The sequence below is a fragment of the Acipenser ruthenus genome, chromosome 4, assembly GCF_902713425.1.
Source record: "Acipenser ruthenus chromosome 4, fAciRut3.2 maternal haplotype, whole genome shotgun sequence".
Taxonomy (NCBI): domain Eukaryota; kingdom Metazoa; phylum Chordata; class Actinopteri; order Acipenseriformes; family Acipenseridae; genus Acipenser; species Acipenser ruthenus.
In genome coordinates this window covers 35,839,782-35,859,233 of record NC_081192.1, presented here as the reverse complement: position 1 = coordinate 35,859,233, position 19,452 = coordinate 35,839,782, and the positions used below count along the sequence as shown (strand labels likewise).

The window sequence follows — 19,452 nt, the reverse complement described above, 5'->3', positions numbered from 1 at the left end:
GATGTAAGAAGCCTGAAAATTAGTTTTTCATCTGATCACCCGCTTTTCCTTTTTTTGCGATAACAACAGCATTATCTGGTTTGTCTTCTCTTCTGAGTTTTTGTTTTTGTTCATAAGCCTCTCCGGTACATTTAACATTAAAATCCTGTCAGTAGAATTATAATGGTAATACATTATGAAATCATCGGCACACAAATGTCATTTGGCAGGTTTAAACCATTACCAATGCCATTATGTACAATGAAAAAATAATTCTGTCCCAAAACGGGGCCCAGTGGGGCTCCCTTTGGAATGTGGCATGCATTCAGAATCTGACGCCTGCTGTAACCACCTGCTCATCTCTACTTTAGTACCTTTCCATCTATTTCAGGGGCTGATCCTTTTTTGTTTCTTTTTTTTCAATTAAAGATAAGGATTTACTGTATTACATTTTTTTCTACCTTTATTGCTCCGTTCAACAGATCTATATTCATAAGAGTCACAGATTATTGTGTACACAATATAACGGTTCAATGTTTTATACTGTTTTGAAAATAGCTTTTAACACTAGAATGGCCGCGTTTATAGGAATACCTAGAACAACCATGACCGGTCAATTTGACCGGCGTATTAAAAACAACATAAATATTATAATGAAAGGACAAACAATTGAATGTAAGTCATAGTTTTATTCAGAAACGTCATATAAAGCATCTGCACAACCGAAACATTGTAAATAAACAGACATTTGAACAAAAATGTGCTTATATATAGACATATTACATAACACGAATCCTCAAACAATGGTAAAAAAAATCAAATATTTGAAAATAAATTTGTTTATATACAGGTATATCCTATACATACAAAACTGTACAACTGAAACGATGTAAATAAGTATCAGTTTTTTTAAAATAAATGGGTTTATATTGCCTCCATAACAACGCACATATACAGAACTGACGCTATGTGTTTATATACAGACATACTATAATTTAAATTACATGAATAAATAAACATTTGAACAGAATGGGATTCATTTACAATTGTAACTGGGCAGACACATGGCAAATGAAATTTAATAGAGAAAAGTGTAAAGTATTGCATGCAGGCAATACAAATGTGCATTATAAATATCATATGGGAGATACTGAAATTGAAGAGGGAAACTATGAAAAAGACCTAGGAGTTTATGTTGACTCAGAAATGTCTTCATCTAGACAATGTGGGGAAGCTATACAAAAAGGCCAACAAGATGCTCGGATATATTGTGAGAAGTGTTGAATTTAAATCAAGGGAAGTAATGTTAAAACTTTACAATGCATTAGTAAGACCTCACCTAGAATATTGTGTTCAGTTCTGGTCACCTCGTTACAAAAAGGATATTGCTGCTCTAGAAAGAGTGCAAAGAAGAGCAACCAGAATTATCCCGGGTTTAAAAGGCATGTCGTATGCAGACAGGCTAAAAGAATTGAACAAAGAAGACTATGCGGCGATCTGATTCAAGCATTCAAAATTCTAAAAGGTATTGACAATGTCGACCCTGGGGACTTTTTTGACCTGAAAAAAGAAACAAGGACCAGGGGTCACAAATGGGGATTAGATAAACCGGCATTCAGAACAGAAAATAGGAGGCACTTTTTTACACAGAGAATTGTGAGGGTCTGGAACCAACTAACCAGTAATGTTATTGAAGCTGACACCCTGGGATCCTTCAAGAAGCTGCTTGATGAGATTCTGGGATCAATAAGCTACTAACAACCAAAGGAGCAAGATGGGCTGAATGGCCTCCTCTCATTTGTAAACTTTCTTATGTTCTTATGTTCTTACATCTGCATGCCATGTCCCTATAGACTCAGTATCCCCAGGCACCCATATTCTGGTGACCCGTTTTCTAAAGGATGTGTCCCCGAGTGGAGTCTAGATGTGGTATTGGAGGCTCTCACTAGGGCACTGTTTGAGCCTATACATTCCATAGAGCTGATATATCTCTCTATGAAGACAGCCTTTTTATTGGCCATCACCTCCGCTAAGCAGGTTAGTGAGCTACAGGCTCTGTCTGTGTACAGTTCCTGTATGTGTGTTTGGGATAATGGAAACAGGCTATTGTTGCGCACAAACCTTGCATTCCTACCTAAGGTGATTATGGCTTTCCACTGGAACCAATCAGTGGCACTAGAGGCCTTCCATCCCCCTCCCGTTGATTCAGAGGAGGATAGGAAACTGAATTCCCTCTGCCCAGTGAGGGCATTGAGAGGTTATCTGGATAGGACGAGAGTGCTGCGTCAGTCTGACCAGCTGTTCGTCTGTCATGGTGAAAGGACCTGGGTCAAGCCCTCTTGAAGCAGTGACTGTCCCACTGGTCTGTGGACACAGTATTGACTGTGTATAATAATGCCGGCCTACCTCCACCTGGGAGAGTGGCCGCGCACTCTACCAGAGGTGTGGCTACGTCATGGGCCCTCTTCAGAGGTGCCTCATTGACTGGGCTACCTGGGCTACTCTGCATACATTCACTAGGTTTTACCGACTTAATGTGGTAGATCCCTCTATGCCTTCATTAGGCACAAGGGTCCTTGAGGTTGTATGTGCACACCACCAACACTAGTTGGCGGTAGCGAGGTGTCCATCGTATGCTGTCCGCCCATGCTCCTTCGCAACAGCTTTGGTATACTTTTCCCAAAAGTATTGGTTGGTGGTCATCTTTGAAATGAAAGGGGACGTTAGGTTACTTACCGTAACCCTGCTTCCCTGAAAGAGAAGACGACCACCAAACCTTGCAAGATCGCATCCCTCGCGTTCACAGGTTCGATGCAAAAGAGGAAGTGAGCTCCATGGAGCGACTACTTATTCCCTCGGCAGGCAGGACTGAGCATGTCACTCCATGGAGGGGCCTATCGGCAGCTCTGACATAAAATGCTCAGTGAATACCTACTCACGGCAGGCATATCTCAAAAGTATTGGTTGGTGGTCATCTTATTTTTCAGGGAACCAGGGTTACGGTAAGTAACCTAATGCTATTATTACTAAATATATAATGAAATGCCATACTGGGAGTAAAGTCCCACCATCCTCACCCCTTTGAAGCATCTGTAATGATAGCACTGTTAAAGAAATTACCATAAAAAATGAATGAAGTTAATGAACAGCTTAATGTACAACCTATGATAATATCAAGATGTTCAGAGGTGAAATGACCTTATATAGGACCTGTCCGTTTGACCAAGTGAAACACATGGATTCTGGTAAAACAGCCATCAACTACAAGGTCAAAGTAGTACCTTGGCAAAATCCTTCAATACACACACACACACACACACACACACACACACACAGGGGCGAACTAATCAAGCTGATTTATGTACATATTTCCAGTGTGCTGCTCTAAATGTGTTAATGTCTTAGCAGCCTGAACGAAAAGAGGTGAGAATAATTTGAAAGGATGTCCCTATTCCACTTTATTGTAAAATTATAACATGTTACCTCCTTTAATTCCCTGAAAACAAATGAAATCCTCACTAATCTGACTTTAAATCAATAGTTTCATTTAAGAATAGAGCAACTTAATAAAAAAAAAAAAAAAACAACTAACTGATCTGGCTAGTTTAGGAGGGAAATAAATCATTGCCCCTGGAAATAAAAACAGATTTGACTTGTATATGGACCAAAGTATCATCAGGGGGAAAAATCTATTGTCTAAATGAACTCGAGCTTCATTACAAGTACCATTGACCTCCTTTAGAAATATCCACCTTTGCAATGCAATAACAGTACATTGCAAAGCATCGGAAAGCAATGGCTTTCAATAAAGTCACTAAATCATTTGATGGAGAACTTCCTAGAACCTCCCTCTGCTACTTGCATTCTTATACATTAGTAATATGTATTAATAGATGGTAGATAAGTATTATTCTGTCCCTTTGATCTTTATGTGCAGAACCAAAACAAACATAGAACTCATGAACAATATGTGAAATTATACTAAAATTTGGTGTATTCCTAATTTTGCTGTCACGGTGTATCCTGCATGCGTTCGATTTTTGCTGTCGTGATGTGAATTGTGATTTTGTGGCTAAAGTTAAGTCCTGATAGCTGGCAGATCCTGGATTTGAATCTGTGTGTGTACTGTGTGTGATTTTAGTCTTATTTTTTTTCACATTGAACATTTGACTAAACTGGCTTGCCCAGCTACTGACAGAAGTTGTTCCTTCCAGTTCAGGTGTATTCTCCAATTATGTTTTAAATTGTTTCATTAAACATATTGAACCAGCATCCCAGCCTACCCATAAACCGTGGTTCCCTGGAACATATACTGTAAAGCACACTATTTTTTTATTGTGTTTTTTCGTGTGCCCTAGTGATAGTAACTAAGACTGGGGAACTTGGTTTGCAACAACTGGCACACACATTCTGCTATGTATTACATGCTCAATTGGTGGCTGTGGGGAATATACATAGTTTAGTTATATGACTAAAAGAGGTCCTGGGGTCTATTCAACTGATCTAAAAAGCATTGGATCTAAATACGACTGTCATTTCAATTATTAATGTATTAATCTTCCTGATCTTTTTCATATAGAAATAAATTTAAGTGACTAACGTGAACTGATAGGTGTTTGATTTTCATAACCTTGGACCCTTTATATTAATTATTTCAACAGTGGCAGTTTTAAGATGTGTTGCCATTTGGATCAATTAAATATACTCCAAATTTCAATGCCAAGCTGGTGGTCAGATGGGAGCCAGGATGGGGTAGTGTTGTAATCCTGCCAATAGAGTTGCCAATGTTTACCACGTTTACCACTAGTGAAACTATTTTTGACAACTTATCAAGGTTATCCGGCAATAAGTTCTTTACAAATCACAGAGTGACATTAGATGAAAGCACAGACCAAAGTGACATGAGTCAACTTATTATTTACCATCGTTTTGTAAATGTTGAAGCAGGTTCGCTAAACTAACAGAAGTATCTGGATGTTGTAATACAGTGCAGTCATATTCAGTTGAACAAAATAATTATCCAGTACAGAAATGTGTGGGGTTTAAATCTGATGGTGCAGTGGTGGAGGGCAGTTCTAGCTATGGAAAAGGTTTTGCAGCACCCTACAGAATTAACCAGTTTTGCTTCCTAAAGTCAAATGAAACCTGATGAATAAAGTTACGTTAACATATTGCATTACATACCACTTTGTAGTTTTCCATATACTTAACGAAAAAACTATAACAAATAGTCAAATGTGACATTTTTAAATCTAACATGAGATACTGTACTACTATTATGGCTTATGGTAGACTTTTGCGATATAATTTTGTAGTTTCTTGGTGTTTTGTAGTTTCTAATAAATATGTAAACATATCTATATGTTTATATATTTATTAGGCTATTAATATTTTTTACTAAACAAACTGGCAATTACCTCGTTTCTTCGACGTCTGCAGCATCGTGCTGCATTGTTCTGTCACTGTTATGAAAGCGTGCCACATTGTTTTCATGATTTTTGTAAAAATCCATACCGTGCCCTGGCTTGTGTCAGCACCATGCAATGCCAGCATCCTCATACTCAACTGGCATGGTGCTGCCCAGAACCCTGTTGTGCACAAGGTTGTATAGTAACTGCACAAGAACAAAGATAAAAGAACAAGTTTGTCGAGTTGTTTATATTTCACATTTGCAGTTAGCGAGTGTGTCGAGCTAACTAATAAAACCAAAAAGGGAAACCAAAATAGCAGACTGCAAGAAAGCAAACAAGGACTCCAGCGAATGAGTCAAGCTGGAGTGGACTGGAATCAAGGAACAGCCACCGCTATTCAGCAGGAAACCAACTGTCTCCCAGGAAAGTCACTATACAACAAAGGGAATACAGTATACAACAAAGAGAAGACAGTATACAACAAAGATAAGTTATCCAATAGATCTTAGAGGAAGTAAAGAGATTAACACTAGAACCGTCACGGTTATACTCATACCTAAAACGACCGCCGGCAGTCATTATGACGGTTACATTTTAAACAACTTCAGTATTAAAATGAAAGACAAATTATCAACTCAGAAATTTTATTCAAGCACATCATATCAAACATCTGCACAGCCAGAACGCTAACTTCCCACATATAAAGCACTACTTCAAAAAATGAAAAACTATAATAAAATAAACATTTCAAAAGAAACTAGTATGTAAACAGGTATATGTACATCTCAAACTGTAAAAAGTTGTTTTTAATTTAAAACGAAAGTAACATATGTTTTCTGTTGCGTGTGTGTTAGTGCTGCACAGAATCCAGGTTGAGTTGCTGCTGCCTGCTGCTTTGCAGTTCCCTTTCAAGTCGAAAATAACCATCAAGGTATGGGATATTGCCGTCAGGCAGTAGCGATTGGCTGAGCTTTTATAGCAAAGCTGCCGATAGGCCTCTGCGCGAGCTGCCACGTAAGCCCGCCCCCTTGGGAGCTTACTATACGCAGCGCGCAGAGACTCACTTCCTCTTTTGTCTTCAGCATTGGTAGCGGTAGGTATTAGAGCCTGTAGCTGACTGTACTCAAAAAGCTTAAAGCTTGAGAAGCTGGTTTTTGCCCCTTCTCCGAGTTTATTTCAGTTACACTCTTCGGAGTCGTTATTATTATTATTTAAGGATTTTATATATTGTGTATATTTTTATATATTTTATATATTTCCTTCACGCTTTGCTTGCATCGCGTTTCTCGTGGTCTCCCGTCTTTCCTTTATTAATTAATTTTGATTATTGTGTTGTGTTTTGGGTTGTATTAAAATATATATTTTTCTGTGTGTATTGTATATATTTGTGACGCACGTTGCGTTGGCCTTGGCCGCGCGCGTGTCTGCAGCCCCGGTCTTGCCTTGGCTAGACCGCGTGTGTGTGGAGCCTGCTCTGCTGTCTCCCACGTACTGCCTGCGGTAAAAAAAAAAAAAAAAAACCGCGTGGTAGTTGTACTGTGCCCACATATACTGTGTCCCAGTCACATAATCACCACCAGCAGTACTGCTGCAGCGAAAAAAAAAAAAAAAAAAAATCCCATTCACTACACAGAGGAAGACGACCACTAAGCCTCTATCCCCAGCACCAGCAGGTAAGTAGTGCACAGCATAAGACACTGTACCAGCACATAGCGTCTCCGCTCTGCGGGTCAGCTGACGCTTAGGCGTCTGTGCTAGCGTTCTACGCTCGGTACTCACGCTCCGGCGTGCTGCGCTTAGGCGCTTGGTGTCGGCACTTTGCCACTTGGTGCAGCGCTTCGGCGCTTTGTGCAGCGCATCAGCGCTTGGTGCTAGCGCGTCTGCGCTTGGGGACTTCGGCGCATCGACGCTCGGTGCACGCACCTCGACGCTCGACGCTTCGGCGCTCGACGCTCGGTGCACGCACCTCGACGCTCGACGCTTCGGCGCTCGACGCTCGGCGCGTCGACGCCTCGACGCTCGGTGCACGCACCTCGACGCTCGACGCTTCGACGCTCGGCGCGTCGACGCCTCGACGCTCGGTGCACGCACCTCGACGCTCGACGCTTCGGCGCTCGACGCTCGGTGCACGCACCTCGACGCTCGACGCTTCGGCGCTCGACGCTCGCCGCGTCGGCGCCTCGACGCTCGGCGCGTCGGCGCCTCGACGCTCGGTGCACGCACCTCGACGCTCGGTGCACGCACCTCGACGCTCGGTGCACGCACCTCGACGCTCGACGCTCGGTGCACGCACCTCGACGCTCGACGCTCGGTGCACGCACCTCGACGCTCGACGCTTCGGCGCATCGACGCCTTGACGCTCGGTGCACGCACCTCGACGCTCGACGCTCGGTGCACGCACCTCGACGCTCGACGCTCGGTGCACGCACCTCGACGCTTCGACGCCTTGACGCTCGGTGCACGCACTTCGACGCTCGGTGCACGCACTTCGGCGCTCGCTCGGTGCACGCACCTCGACGCTCGGCGCTTCGACGCCTTGACGCTCGGTGCACGCACCTCAACGCTCGACGCTTCGGCGCTCGACGCTTGGCGCATCGATGGCCTTTACGACCAGGGCACGTCCACGCTTCGGCAACCATGTCCGGGTTCCACCGTTGCGTCACCTGCCAGGCAAAATTGCCAGCGAGCGATCCCCATGAGGACTGTGTGGCGTGTCTGGGGCCAGAGCACGCCGCATCCGCGTTGGCGGATAGGGCTTTTTGCCATCTTTGTGCTGGTTTCCAGACACGCACCCTCCGCCAAAGGGCGAAGAAAGCAGTGGGTGGGCGCTCTCCTTCCACTGGATCGTCCCACACCATTTCTGCCCCGCCGTCATCTACGGCGACGCCGCCAGGGCGGCTGCAGCTCTCCAGGAGCCCGTCCTCCCAGCTAACGGCTGGTCAGAGGTCCCCCACCAGACGCGCTCGGGAGCGCAGCCCCTCCCCTCGTAGGGTACGCCCCCGTCGGGAGTCTAGGTCGCACTCCAGATCGCCTCGACGGAGAGCACGCTCTCGTTCCCCTCGTCGGGACAGGCGATACAGAGACAGGTCGGGGGTGGCAGAGCTAACCTCCAAAATGTCCCAATTCATGGAGGTTATGATGGGGCAGCAGTCCATCCTCATGTCCTTAGCAAATGTGGTGCCTCCAGTCCCAGGACAACCGACTGGGCCCATTGCTAGTCAGCCAGTGGCCCCTCCACAACCTGCACCGGTCGTCGCTCCTCCAGTGCAGTCTCAAGGGGAGTGGGATATCGATGCGCTGTCTAGAGACGCATCTGACATCCTAGAGGGGGACAGTACAGAGGCTGAGGTAGCCTCCCAGCACTCTGAGGACGAGCTCCACGTGCTGGACACCAATGACCCTACGTGGTCTGTGGTGGACAGAGCAACCCGCCACTTGGGCGTCGAGTGGCCGATGGCGGAGCCGCCTCGGCGCTCCTTGTTTGAGTCGCCTTCAGCCCAGTCCAGTCAGTCCAGGATGCTTCCGGCATTCCCGGACTTTATTAAGGAGGTACAGTCCACCTGGGGGGCTCCGGCCTCTGCCCCGGCGACTTCTCGCAAGGCCTCGGCCTTTAACATGCAAGGGGCAAGTGAGGCTGGGTTGGCGTCCTTCCCACCTGTGGACGCTGCGTTCGCCGCGTTGGTGAAGACGCCAACACTATCGGGGCTGACGAAAGATCCTGCATGCCCCAATAAGCAGTGCAGGACCACTGAGGTACACCTCAAGAAGGGGTACGCTGCGGCCACAGAGGCGGTCAAGCTCTCTAATGTGGCCAGCTTGCTGACGGTCTACCAAGCGGCATTAATTAAAGACCTGCCTGAGTGCCCTTCGGCGGCCCTCAGAAGCGAGTTGGGGACCGTCAGTCAACTGCTGGTGAAGCTGGCCCAGCTCAACGCGCGGGCTCAGGGCAGGAGCATCGCGTCTCTGGTGGTGGCCAGAAGGCAGCTCTGGCTCTCGCAGGCGAGAGTGCAGGAACCTGATAAGGCCCCGTTGCTGGATGCCCCAATTACACCGGGACACACATTTGGTCCAGCGGTGGAGGAGATGCTGCAACGCTCCGCCAAGGCGCGGGAGGCGTCACAGCAGATGGCGAAAATGTGGCCAAAACCGTCGTTCCAGCCGAAGCGGCCTCAGGAACATCAGTGGCGCAGGGCACCACCACAGCACCAGCCACGGCCAGGGGGGACTAAGACCTCTCCCTCAAGCACAGCAGCGCGCGGTCAACCTCCTTTTTCAAGACCGCAGCGCGGAGGGTGGCGCCCTAGAGGTGGTGCCAAGCCACGCCCTCGGGGCTCTGGCCAGGCCCCTCGCGAACGAGCCCAGCCCAAACAGCCCTGAGAACACCAGGCAGCTGTTAACCCTCCCCTACACTGTCTCCCAGCTCCAGTTCTGGCAACAATGCACCAACGACATCTGGGTGCACAAAACTATATCCACCGGGTACACCCTTCAGTTCCAGTTAAAACCTCCCCCCTTTCGGGGGGTGGTCGTAACTGCAGTGAAGGACTTGGTTCAGTCCTCAGCTCTGAATGTGGAAATACAAGCATTGCTCAGCAAGCGTGCCATTCAACAAGTAGACCCTGCTCTGATCGACCAGGGGTTCTATTCCAAATACTTCCTGGTGCCCAAGAAGGACGGCGGGCTCCGTCCTATTTTAGATCTGCGAGTACTGAACAAATACCTGCGGGTGTTATCGTTCAGGATGCTTACGCACAGGCACATCATCCAGTCAGTCCGACACGGCGACTGGTTCACCACCGTGGACCTGACAGATGCGTACTTTCACGTTCCCATCTGCCCGGGTCACAGGAAGTATCTGCGTTTCGCATTCCAGAGCAGGGTATACGAGTTTTGTGTCCTTCCGTTCGGCCTGTCACTAGCTCCTCGAACCTTTTCGAAATGTATGGATGCCATTCTAGCTCCCTTGCGGGCTCAAGGTGTCCGACTGCTGAATTATCTGGACGACTGGCTCGTCTGCGCGCAGTCAAAGGAGCAGGTGGCACAGCACACAGTGATGGTTACAGACCATCTTCGGCGGCTAGGTCTGAAGATCAATTCAGAAAAGAGCCGCCTAGTGCCGAGCCAACAGACCGAGTTCTTGGGTCTGCATCTGGACTCAGTGTCCATGGAAGCGACCCTGTCGACACAAAGAGTTGCCTCAATAGAGCGGTGTCTTTCCCTATTCAGGTTGAGACAAACAGTCAGCATGGAGCTGTGTCAGCGCATGCTGGGGTTGATGGCTGCCGCCTCACAAGCCCTTCCTTTGGGCTTACTACACCAGAGACCTCTGCAGGCCTGGTTCAATGCCTTCGCGTTGCATCCGCGGAGAGACAAACACCGCAGGCTAAGGGTATCCCGAGCCTGCTGGGAAGCGCTACGCTGGTGGAGAGTTCCGTCAAACCTCCGCCAAGGCGTACGCTTGGGTCCCATTTTCAGAAGGCAGGTCATCACGACCGACGCTTCCAACCACGGTTGGGGAGCAGTCTGGAACGGGACAGGGACCCGTGGAGTGTGGTCAGGACCCTGGAGGTCAGCCCACATCAACGCTCTGGAGCTCAGAGCGGTGGACCTCGCCCTCCGGCACTTCTTGCCAGTGCTTCTAGACAAGCACGTGTTAGTGCGGTCAGACAACACCACAGTAGTGGCGTATATCAATCGCCAGGGCGGATTGCGGTCCCCCAGTCTTCACCAGATGGTAACGCGGCTGTTGCTCTGGGCTCAACCGCGTTTAGCCTCTCTGCGTGCAGTTCATCTGCCGGGCAGAGTCAATTACGCAGCGGATCTCCTGTCCAGAGGAGGTCCTCTTGCGGGCGAATGGCGTCTCCACCCTCAAGTGGTGGAGCGCATCTGGGAATGGTTCGGCACAGCGCAGGTCGATCTCTTCGCTTCGCGAGAGACCACGCACTGTCCTCTATGGTTCTCGGTGAAGGACCTCGACAGCCCCCTGGGGGTGGATGCACTGGCTCACGAATGGCCGCCAGGGCTCCTGTATGCCTTTCCACCGATTCCGATGCTCCCCGCCTTCTTGGAGAAGGTCAGGGTAGAGCGAGCGACAGTGATTCTGATCGCTCCTCGGTGGCCTCGGAGAATATGGTTCCCGAGTCTAGTGCAGTTACTGCACGGTCGCCCGAGGGAACTCCCTTTGCGAGCGGACTTGTTGTCCCAAGCTCAAGGACAGCTTTGGCATCCGAATCCCAAACTCATGCAGTTGTGGGCTTGGCCCCTGAGCGGGAGCGCCTGTCAGCCTTAGGGCTTTCGACTGCAGTTATATCGACCATCCAGAGTGCGAGAGCGCCCTCTACTAGGTCGCAGTATGCGTATAAGTGGCAGCTGTTTCAGAGTTGGTGTCTGGCTGAGAGCCACGACCCAGTCTCCTGTCCTATGGCAGTAATATTGCAGTTTCTACAGAAACTGCTGGATGAAGGGAAATCTCCTTCTACACTTAAAGTGTATTTAGCCGCCATTTCGGTTTGTCATGTACGCATTGACGGGTTATCACCTGGTTGCCATTTTTTGGCATCTCAGTTTCTGAAAGGTGCAAGACGCTTGCGGCCTCCAAGAACGACCAGTTTACCGTCGTGGAGCCTTGATGTGGTGCTAGAAGCCCTTACCAAGGCACCGTTTGAGCCTCTCCACAGCGTGGATATGAAGCTCATATCTATTAAGACAGCTTTTTTGCTGGCTGTGGTATCAGCAAAACGCGTGAGCGAGTTACATGCACTTTCAGTGCATCCTTCTTGTACTCGTTTTGCAGGAGACGGTTCTAAGGTCTCCATGCGCCCTAATCCGGCCTTTTTACCAAAGGTTATATCCCCGTTCCACATGAACCAGTCAGTCGAGTTGATGGCGTTCCATCCTCCTCCTTTTTCTTCCCCAGAGGAAGAGCGGTTACACATGCTCTGCCCCGTGAGGGCATTGAGGTGTTATATGGACCGTACAAAGACTGTGAGGCAGACAGAACAGTTGTTCATATGCCATGGTTCTAGATCTTTGGGTCAGCCGCTGTCTAAACAGCGCCTTTCCCACTGGATAGTGGATGCTATTAAATTAGCGTATGAATCTGCAGGCCTTCCACCACCAGGGCAGTTGAAGGCGCATTCTACCAGGGGTATGGCGACATCCTGGGCCCTCTTTCGAGGGGTGCCGGTGTCTGATATTTGCGCGGCAGCCAGTTGGGCTACGCCGCATACTTTCATGAGGTTTTACAGGTTAAATGTACTGGATTCCTCTGCTCCACTGTTTGGAGCATCTGTTTTACACTCTACGACGCCTCAGGATGCGGACGTATAGAGTGGTTGATAGCATGGTGTTGACTGTTCCACCTTTAAGACAGGTGTCATTACGAGCATAGACGCTGAGGCGCAGCTCCGCATATGCCTAGATGTTCTGCCTACGCAGTTGCGTTATGACGTAAGTCTGTCCTACTGCCGAGAATCCTCCCTCGCGACGGCTTGGGTACACTGTTCCCATACCTTGATGGTTATTTTCGACTTGAAAGGGAACGATAGGTTGCGGATGCAACCCCGGTTCCCTGAAAGAGAAAATAACCATCAAGCCGCGTGGTCGCTTCAGAAGCCTTCACGGCCTGAAGAGCAAAAGAGGAAGTGAGTCTCTGCGCGCTGCGTATAGTAAGCTCCCAAGGGGGCGGGCTTACGTGGCAGCTCGCGCAGAGGCCTATCGGCAGCTTTGCTATAAAAGCTCAGCCAATCGCTACTGCCTGACGGCAATATCCCATACCTTGATGGTTATTTTCTCTTTCAGGGAACCGGGGTTGCATCCGCAACCTATCGTTTTCTGATCGAAATGTTTCTGCCGAAGCACTGTGGCTAGCTTCAAGATGAAATCTCTCCTACTGATGTTTTCCACGGTGCATTTCTTGTACAAAATGAAGGAATTGATGGCTGCCATGTCCAGTAGAGATAACAACATGCTTGTACATAAAAATAAAATAGAATATTGTAGGTTATATTCAAAATAGAAACATGTATTGTAAAAGGCAGTCAAAATGACAGCTTTGGCGGTTCTAGGTAGAGGGGATTATAAGTTGTTTTTCTTTTTGCGATCCTGCCTTTCAAACACCATCAGGGTATTTAATACATGTATTTAGGAAAAGTAAAAGAAAGGACAAAGTGTAGCTTTCACACATGCAGAGTAATTCAAATTTTAAAAGTGAAAACCATCAAAATGACTGCCGTGGCGGTTCTAGTGTTAAGAGAATAGGTGCGACCACCCACCCACGTCATCCGACCAACTCATCTGCTTCAAAAACAGACACACAAAGATGAAGTAGAGGCTTTCCTTGTGTCCTTTGAAAGGATAGCTTTAAGAGAAGCCTGGCCCTGAGACCAGTGGGCAGGCCTGCTCACTCCTTTCTTGAGCGGAGACACCCAAAAATGCTTATTTTGACCTGGACATCACGGCTACAAATAACTTTGATCAGTTAAAAGCCGAAATCCTTGCTAGAGCCTGAGTTACAGCCGCTGCAGAGGTGCAAAAGTTTCATGCCTGGATTTACTGAAAGGATAGGGTGCCCAGGTGTTTGATTTGCTGCAATTGGCCAAGAGATGGCTACAACCAGAGATCAACAGTTCAATAAAGATTTTAGAAATTCTAGTTATGGATCGGTTCCTATGCTCACTTCCTTCCCAACTGAGAAAATGGGTGGGGCAAGGTAATCCACAAACTCTGGATGAGTTCATGGCCCTCGTGGAGAGACGGTTGGCCGCAATTGAGCTAGCCAAGGAACTACCCATTCAGTTCCAGAAACACCGTTGGCAAAATCCCATAAGAAAACAATGCAGTGGTAATCAGCAAAACAAAGCTGACGAAAATGGGAAACCCAGTGAAGGAACCCCATTAACTAAGCCTTTCTAGACAAACTTAAGTGTTACCAGTGCCATAAGCAAGGACACATAGCACATGACTGTACACAGACTGACGAACCAATGCAATGCAATATGGGAAATTATCATGGTGGTGTCATAAGTGTCTCCGGGGGAACCATTTGTAGTAATGCCTATCTGATGGGGGTAACTGTAAATTGACAAAAGACTAGCAGTAACTAATCTGCCACATCCAGTCAAGCTTGGATGAGATTTCCCAGGGTTGTTGCACAGTACGAATACCCTGTTAAGGGATCATGGGTCCGAAACCAGAAAGGGTTTAGGGTTGACTTGCCAGTGTTGCCAGACTTGCCTTGCTGAGCCTGGAGGACATCCTGAAGGGTCCTCAAGGGTCCTCAGATAGTCATGAAAGTTCCCTGCACCTGCCCGAAGAACCAGGGTGTCATCTACTGGTGAACCAGGGGCAGCCTAACAAAGTGACCCTGGAACCCTCCCTGCTGACACCTAGGGACTCCACACAAAAGATGGGGCCACTATTGACTCCTCAGAAGGACTCTCTGCCATCACCAGACAGCTCACTGCCACTGACATATCATTCCCTGGCTAGTCTGGAAGACAGCTCATGTCCTCAAAAAGTGGGGTACTCAACAGCATACCTGTTTGAAATTATTATTATTTATTTCTTAGCAGACGCCCTTATCCAGGGTGACTTACAATTGTTACAAGATATCACATTATTTTTACATACAATTACCCATTTATACAGTTGGGTTTTTACTGGAGCAATCTAGGTAAAGTACCTTGCTCAAGGGTACAGCAGCAGTGTCCCTCACTGGGGATTGAACCCACGACCCTCCGGTCAAGAGTCCAGATCCCTAACCACTACTCCACACTGCTTTCCCTTTACTGATAGACAGCTGTTTGTAAAGAAAAAGTTACTAAAAACTAGAATAAAGTCATGTCAGGAAAGGTGTAGAGACAAGAAAAGAGGTCTACTGGCTAAATGTGGCCACGACTGCGTCACAGGCTCGCAGAGCAGCTTTGATATATCTTACACCCATACAGTTATTCCGTACTTGAAAGGGAACAATACTCAGGTTGCTATTGAACGCCATCTGTTGTTATTTTAAAGAAATGCCTCTATTATATTAGATTCTTGTACATGTACATTTTGTTATTATTATCCATCTCAGATAAATAAATCTTTTTTTTTTTTTTTTTTTTTTTTTACACGTCGTGGCAGAAAATAATTACTTTCTAAGTCAAAGAAAAGATTGTGTTGAAAATGTTGAGATCGAGGCCACCTGGAAAAGATTACACTCAATGCAACACTTTAAAATGTGTTTAGTTACAGTGAAAGCCTTGTGCTAGTGTGAAAAACAGAATTTGCGAAGGAGGACTGTGCAATTATTATTTTTACCATCATTTTTACCATCAGCCTGTTATGATACAAAGTCATTAAACTTTGATTTCACTTTGAGATGCAGATGTTAAAAACAAACACACACACACCCAAATGGTGCCTTAAGCAAAGTTTTCTTAGGGTTTAGAGACCCTCATTTCACTTTAGCAGATGTGCTAGCCAGGCTGCAAAGTCCAAAGACCTTACAGTAAAGGTAATTTGGTTAAATTGTAAAGTATTTATAAATGTTGTTGCTATATAATTCCAAATGATGTACTTGACTTGGCCATTTTAATCTCCATAGTATTCTCTGAAATCATCCCCATACTCTTCAGACCCTGTGTACTCACCAACAGGACCCGGCCATGCTACATTGATAGGCTTGGATTAGAACATATATCTGTTTTATTTTTTATTTGTATTACTTATTACTAATTCTACAATGATATATTATGTGTGCTTCTTTGCTGCGTTTTTGTCTATATTAATTACCATCAACAAAATCTGATGGAATTATGTCAGTTTTATACATACGTACATTTCCTTCAATTGATTTTTCATTTTGGTGTGATCATCATCGCTGCATACTTTCAGAATATTTTTTTTTAAACAGATTTGCTAGCCAGCAGGACAAATACTTGCATTAACAATCTACTGCTCTACGTTATGAATCAGCATAAACCTGTTTAAAAATGCATCATAGTTTATTAAGAAAAGAAAGGGAGAGCAGTGGGTGTGTTTAGCTGCTACAGCCTTCATCAGCATTGGAGAAGTGAAATAAAGATTTACTGTAATCGAATGCTTTTAGATACTCAAACGAAAATATACAAAAAAGTACATTAAGATCAACAATAGTGATTACTGCTGTTGATTAACAGCTGCTCGAAATTAAAAAAGAATTCACATTATTATTATTATTATTATTATTATTATTATTTGTTTATTTAGCAGACGCCTTTATCCAAGGCGACTTACAGAGACTAGGGTGTGTGAACTATGCATCAGCTGCAGAGTCACTTACAATTACGTCTCACCCGTAAGACGGAGCACAAGGAGGTTAAGTGACTTGCTCAGGGTCACACAATGAGTCAGTGGCTGAGGTGGGAAAGTTCCAGCTAGACTTTCATCGTATGATTAATTACTATAAGTGCCATTTTTTCTCTTGCAGAATGGTCAATCAACTTCTGAATCCAACTAGATTTATGAAGAGTTTAATTTAACACAAGCATGACTTTAATTTAAAAACTCAGTAACATACTATTTTCATCGTGTACATTAAGAAAATACTTATGTATTATTTCTCTGTAGAGCGTTTCTCAGAATTCATATTTTAATTTTAAATGGATTTTAATTTCACATTCCTCAGAAAATATTTTACAAATTCCGTCATATTCATTGTTTTGAAGGTTTTTTTAAAAAAAAAAATAATCAGGAGACTAAATGTAACATTTCATAACAGCAAACTTACTTCAGATGCCATTCATTCAATGAACAACCACAGTTTACTTTCCATTTCTAAAAGAATCAGTAGTCGATCAGGGTAGGCTACCGACAACGTTATTGTCCAATCATATAAATCCATAGGCGGATGAGACTGATCGATTGGTTTAATAATTATTGGCTGCCAATCATTGATGAACTAAGGTAATTAGATCATCCATTGCCATTGGTTCATTTCAAGAATACTTTAATGATTGTTTAGTTTCTAACACAACACTAGTGGACTGTGTAACATAAACAACTGTAAGATTAGATGGAATGCATGTGCGTTGGATGAAAAGCAGAGACAATAAGTCTCGGTACCCGCAGAATTTCACCCGTGTATTTATATTACTCCATTGCACATTGTGGAGGGGTGGTTGTGGAATTTGTCATTCTAGCTAAAATGCTGGTCTATGCACTTCATAGTCGGCTGCATCACTTGGTATGCAGGTAAAAGCTGATTGTCAGTGGTGCAAGAATGAAGTCAACTGAGTAAAGTAAGTCTGCTTCATTTATACAAAAAAATCCATAACATCAATCATAATCCAACTCTTAATATAGCACAGAATGCTAACAATATCAGTCAGAAGCTGGTACAGCCATTTTGTTTGTAAAAATTGTGTTATATATTGTGTCATTTATATATTGCTCTATTTTAAAAGCAAAAACAAAATTATTTTTTTTATTTAACAACAACAAAAACAGCTTGGTCATTACAGCAGTCCACATATAAAAAATACATTTAAAAAAAGGCATTATGATTCACATTTTTTACAAAAAAAAGAAAAAAAACTGCATCCTAAGTGAAAATAAATACTAATTAAAAACAGAGAAATATAGATTACAGAGTAATTAAATGGGCACACACACATACATATAGAAATATTATTATACATGCACATGTATGCATAAAAAGGTAGATGTTTGAGAAATGGGTTCAGTATTATAAGTTGCTAACTTCCTAGTATAATTTTTTCAAAGAGGCCCCAGGTATTTAAAAAAAAACTTAAAAAGAGCCTTTTGCATTTGCTAGACTTTTTCACATTTGGCAGTAGTCATTGTCATTTGTAACCGTTCTCCAACTATAGGAATTGTTTTCTCCTTCCAATGCCTCCAAACGAGTCATTTAGCTATAAATGTCAATGATGGTATTAATTTACCCTCAGATTTCTTTTCAAATGAATTCAGGCCTACACCGAGTATAATCAAAGCAGGCTCAACCCTGGTTGATTCTGATGTAATTTTACTAAAGTAAGAAAGTATTTGCAAATCTTAATGAATTCTTGCCACATTTATTAGTTTAGAATGTGCAGTGAGATTTGGCTGAACAAAACTGAAGTTGGACATCATAAAAAAATGTATGTATGTATGTATCTTATTGCATTTAATCGTATTTGTCAAGTCGAATAATCCCATTGAGAGACAGCTCATTGTCAAAGTGGTGGCTACAACTGGAAAGCACAAGTGTTTGTCATTCAAAAATGTACAAATGTTAGCAATTAACCCTAAACAGTGGAGCACAAAAAACACAACCAGAGGACATAGTTGGAAATTAAGTGGAAACTTTAGATAGAGTGTAGGAGACAGTTCTTTACACAAAAAGGACTGAGGGTAAGGAATTGGTGATCTACTGTAGCCATGTAGCCAGTGGTGTAGTGGTTAGGGCTCTGGACTCTTGACCGGAGGGTTGTGGGTTCAATCCCCAGTGGGGGACACTGCTGTTGTACCCTTGAGCAAGGGACTTTACCTAGATTGCTCCAGTAAAAGCCCAACTGTATAAATGGGGAATTGTATGTAAAATAATGTGATATCTGTATAATGTGATATCATGTATAATGTGCTATCTTGTAACAAGTGTAAGTCGCCCTGGATAAGGGCGTCTGCTAAGAAATAAATAATAATAATAATAATAATGTTAATACTAAATCACTGGGATCCTGTAAAGCCTGACTCAGTTTTGAGATTACCCAGCTACTAGGAACCAGACAAGCACTGATGGACCGAATGGCCTCTTCTAATTCATGCATTTCTTATGCTCTTTTGTACCTGACATAACCTGTGTTCTTCAGTGGTAGCAGCTAGCATTAAAAAGGTGTTTATTGAGGTGCTATTGATACTGGGTTGGAAGAAACATACCTTCCCGAAATTATGGTTGGGAGGGTCTTCTTTCTAATTAATTAGGGTGTACAGAATCATAAGGTTTAGAAGAATTTAATAAACAGTCTACAGCATTGTTGTTGTACTCAACAACTTCCCATAGTGACTGCATTTACTTGGCTGAAGAGGTTCCTTTATG

General features: G+C 44.7%; 1 protein-coding gene across 1 annotated transcript in view; it reads left to right on the top strand.

The window, feature by feature from the left end:
- The window catches only part of LOC131736999 (uncharacterized), a gene marked incomplete at its 3' end in the record, with an annotated part of 56,680 nt that extends 44,015 nt beyond the window's left edge, over nucleotides 1–12,665 (top strand). Inside the window, exon 2 of the mRNA XM_059023412.1 lies at nucleotides 11,546–12,665. Within this exon, the coding sequence (XP_058879395.1) occupies nucleotides 11,546–12,665 (1,120 nt within the window). The remainder of the gene's footprint in view (nucleotides 1–11,545) is intronic.
- Between the last annotated feature and the right edge of the window lie 6,787 nt (nucleotides 12,666–19,452).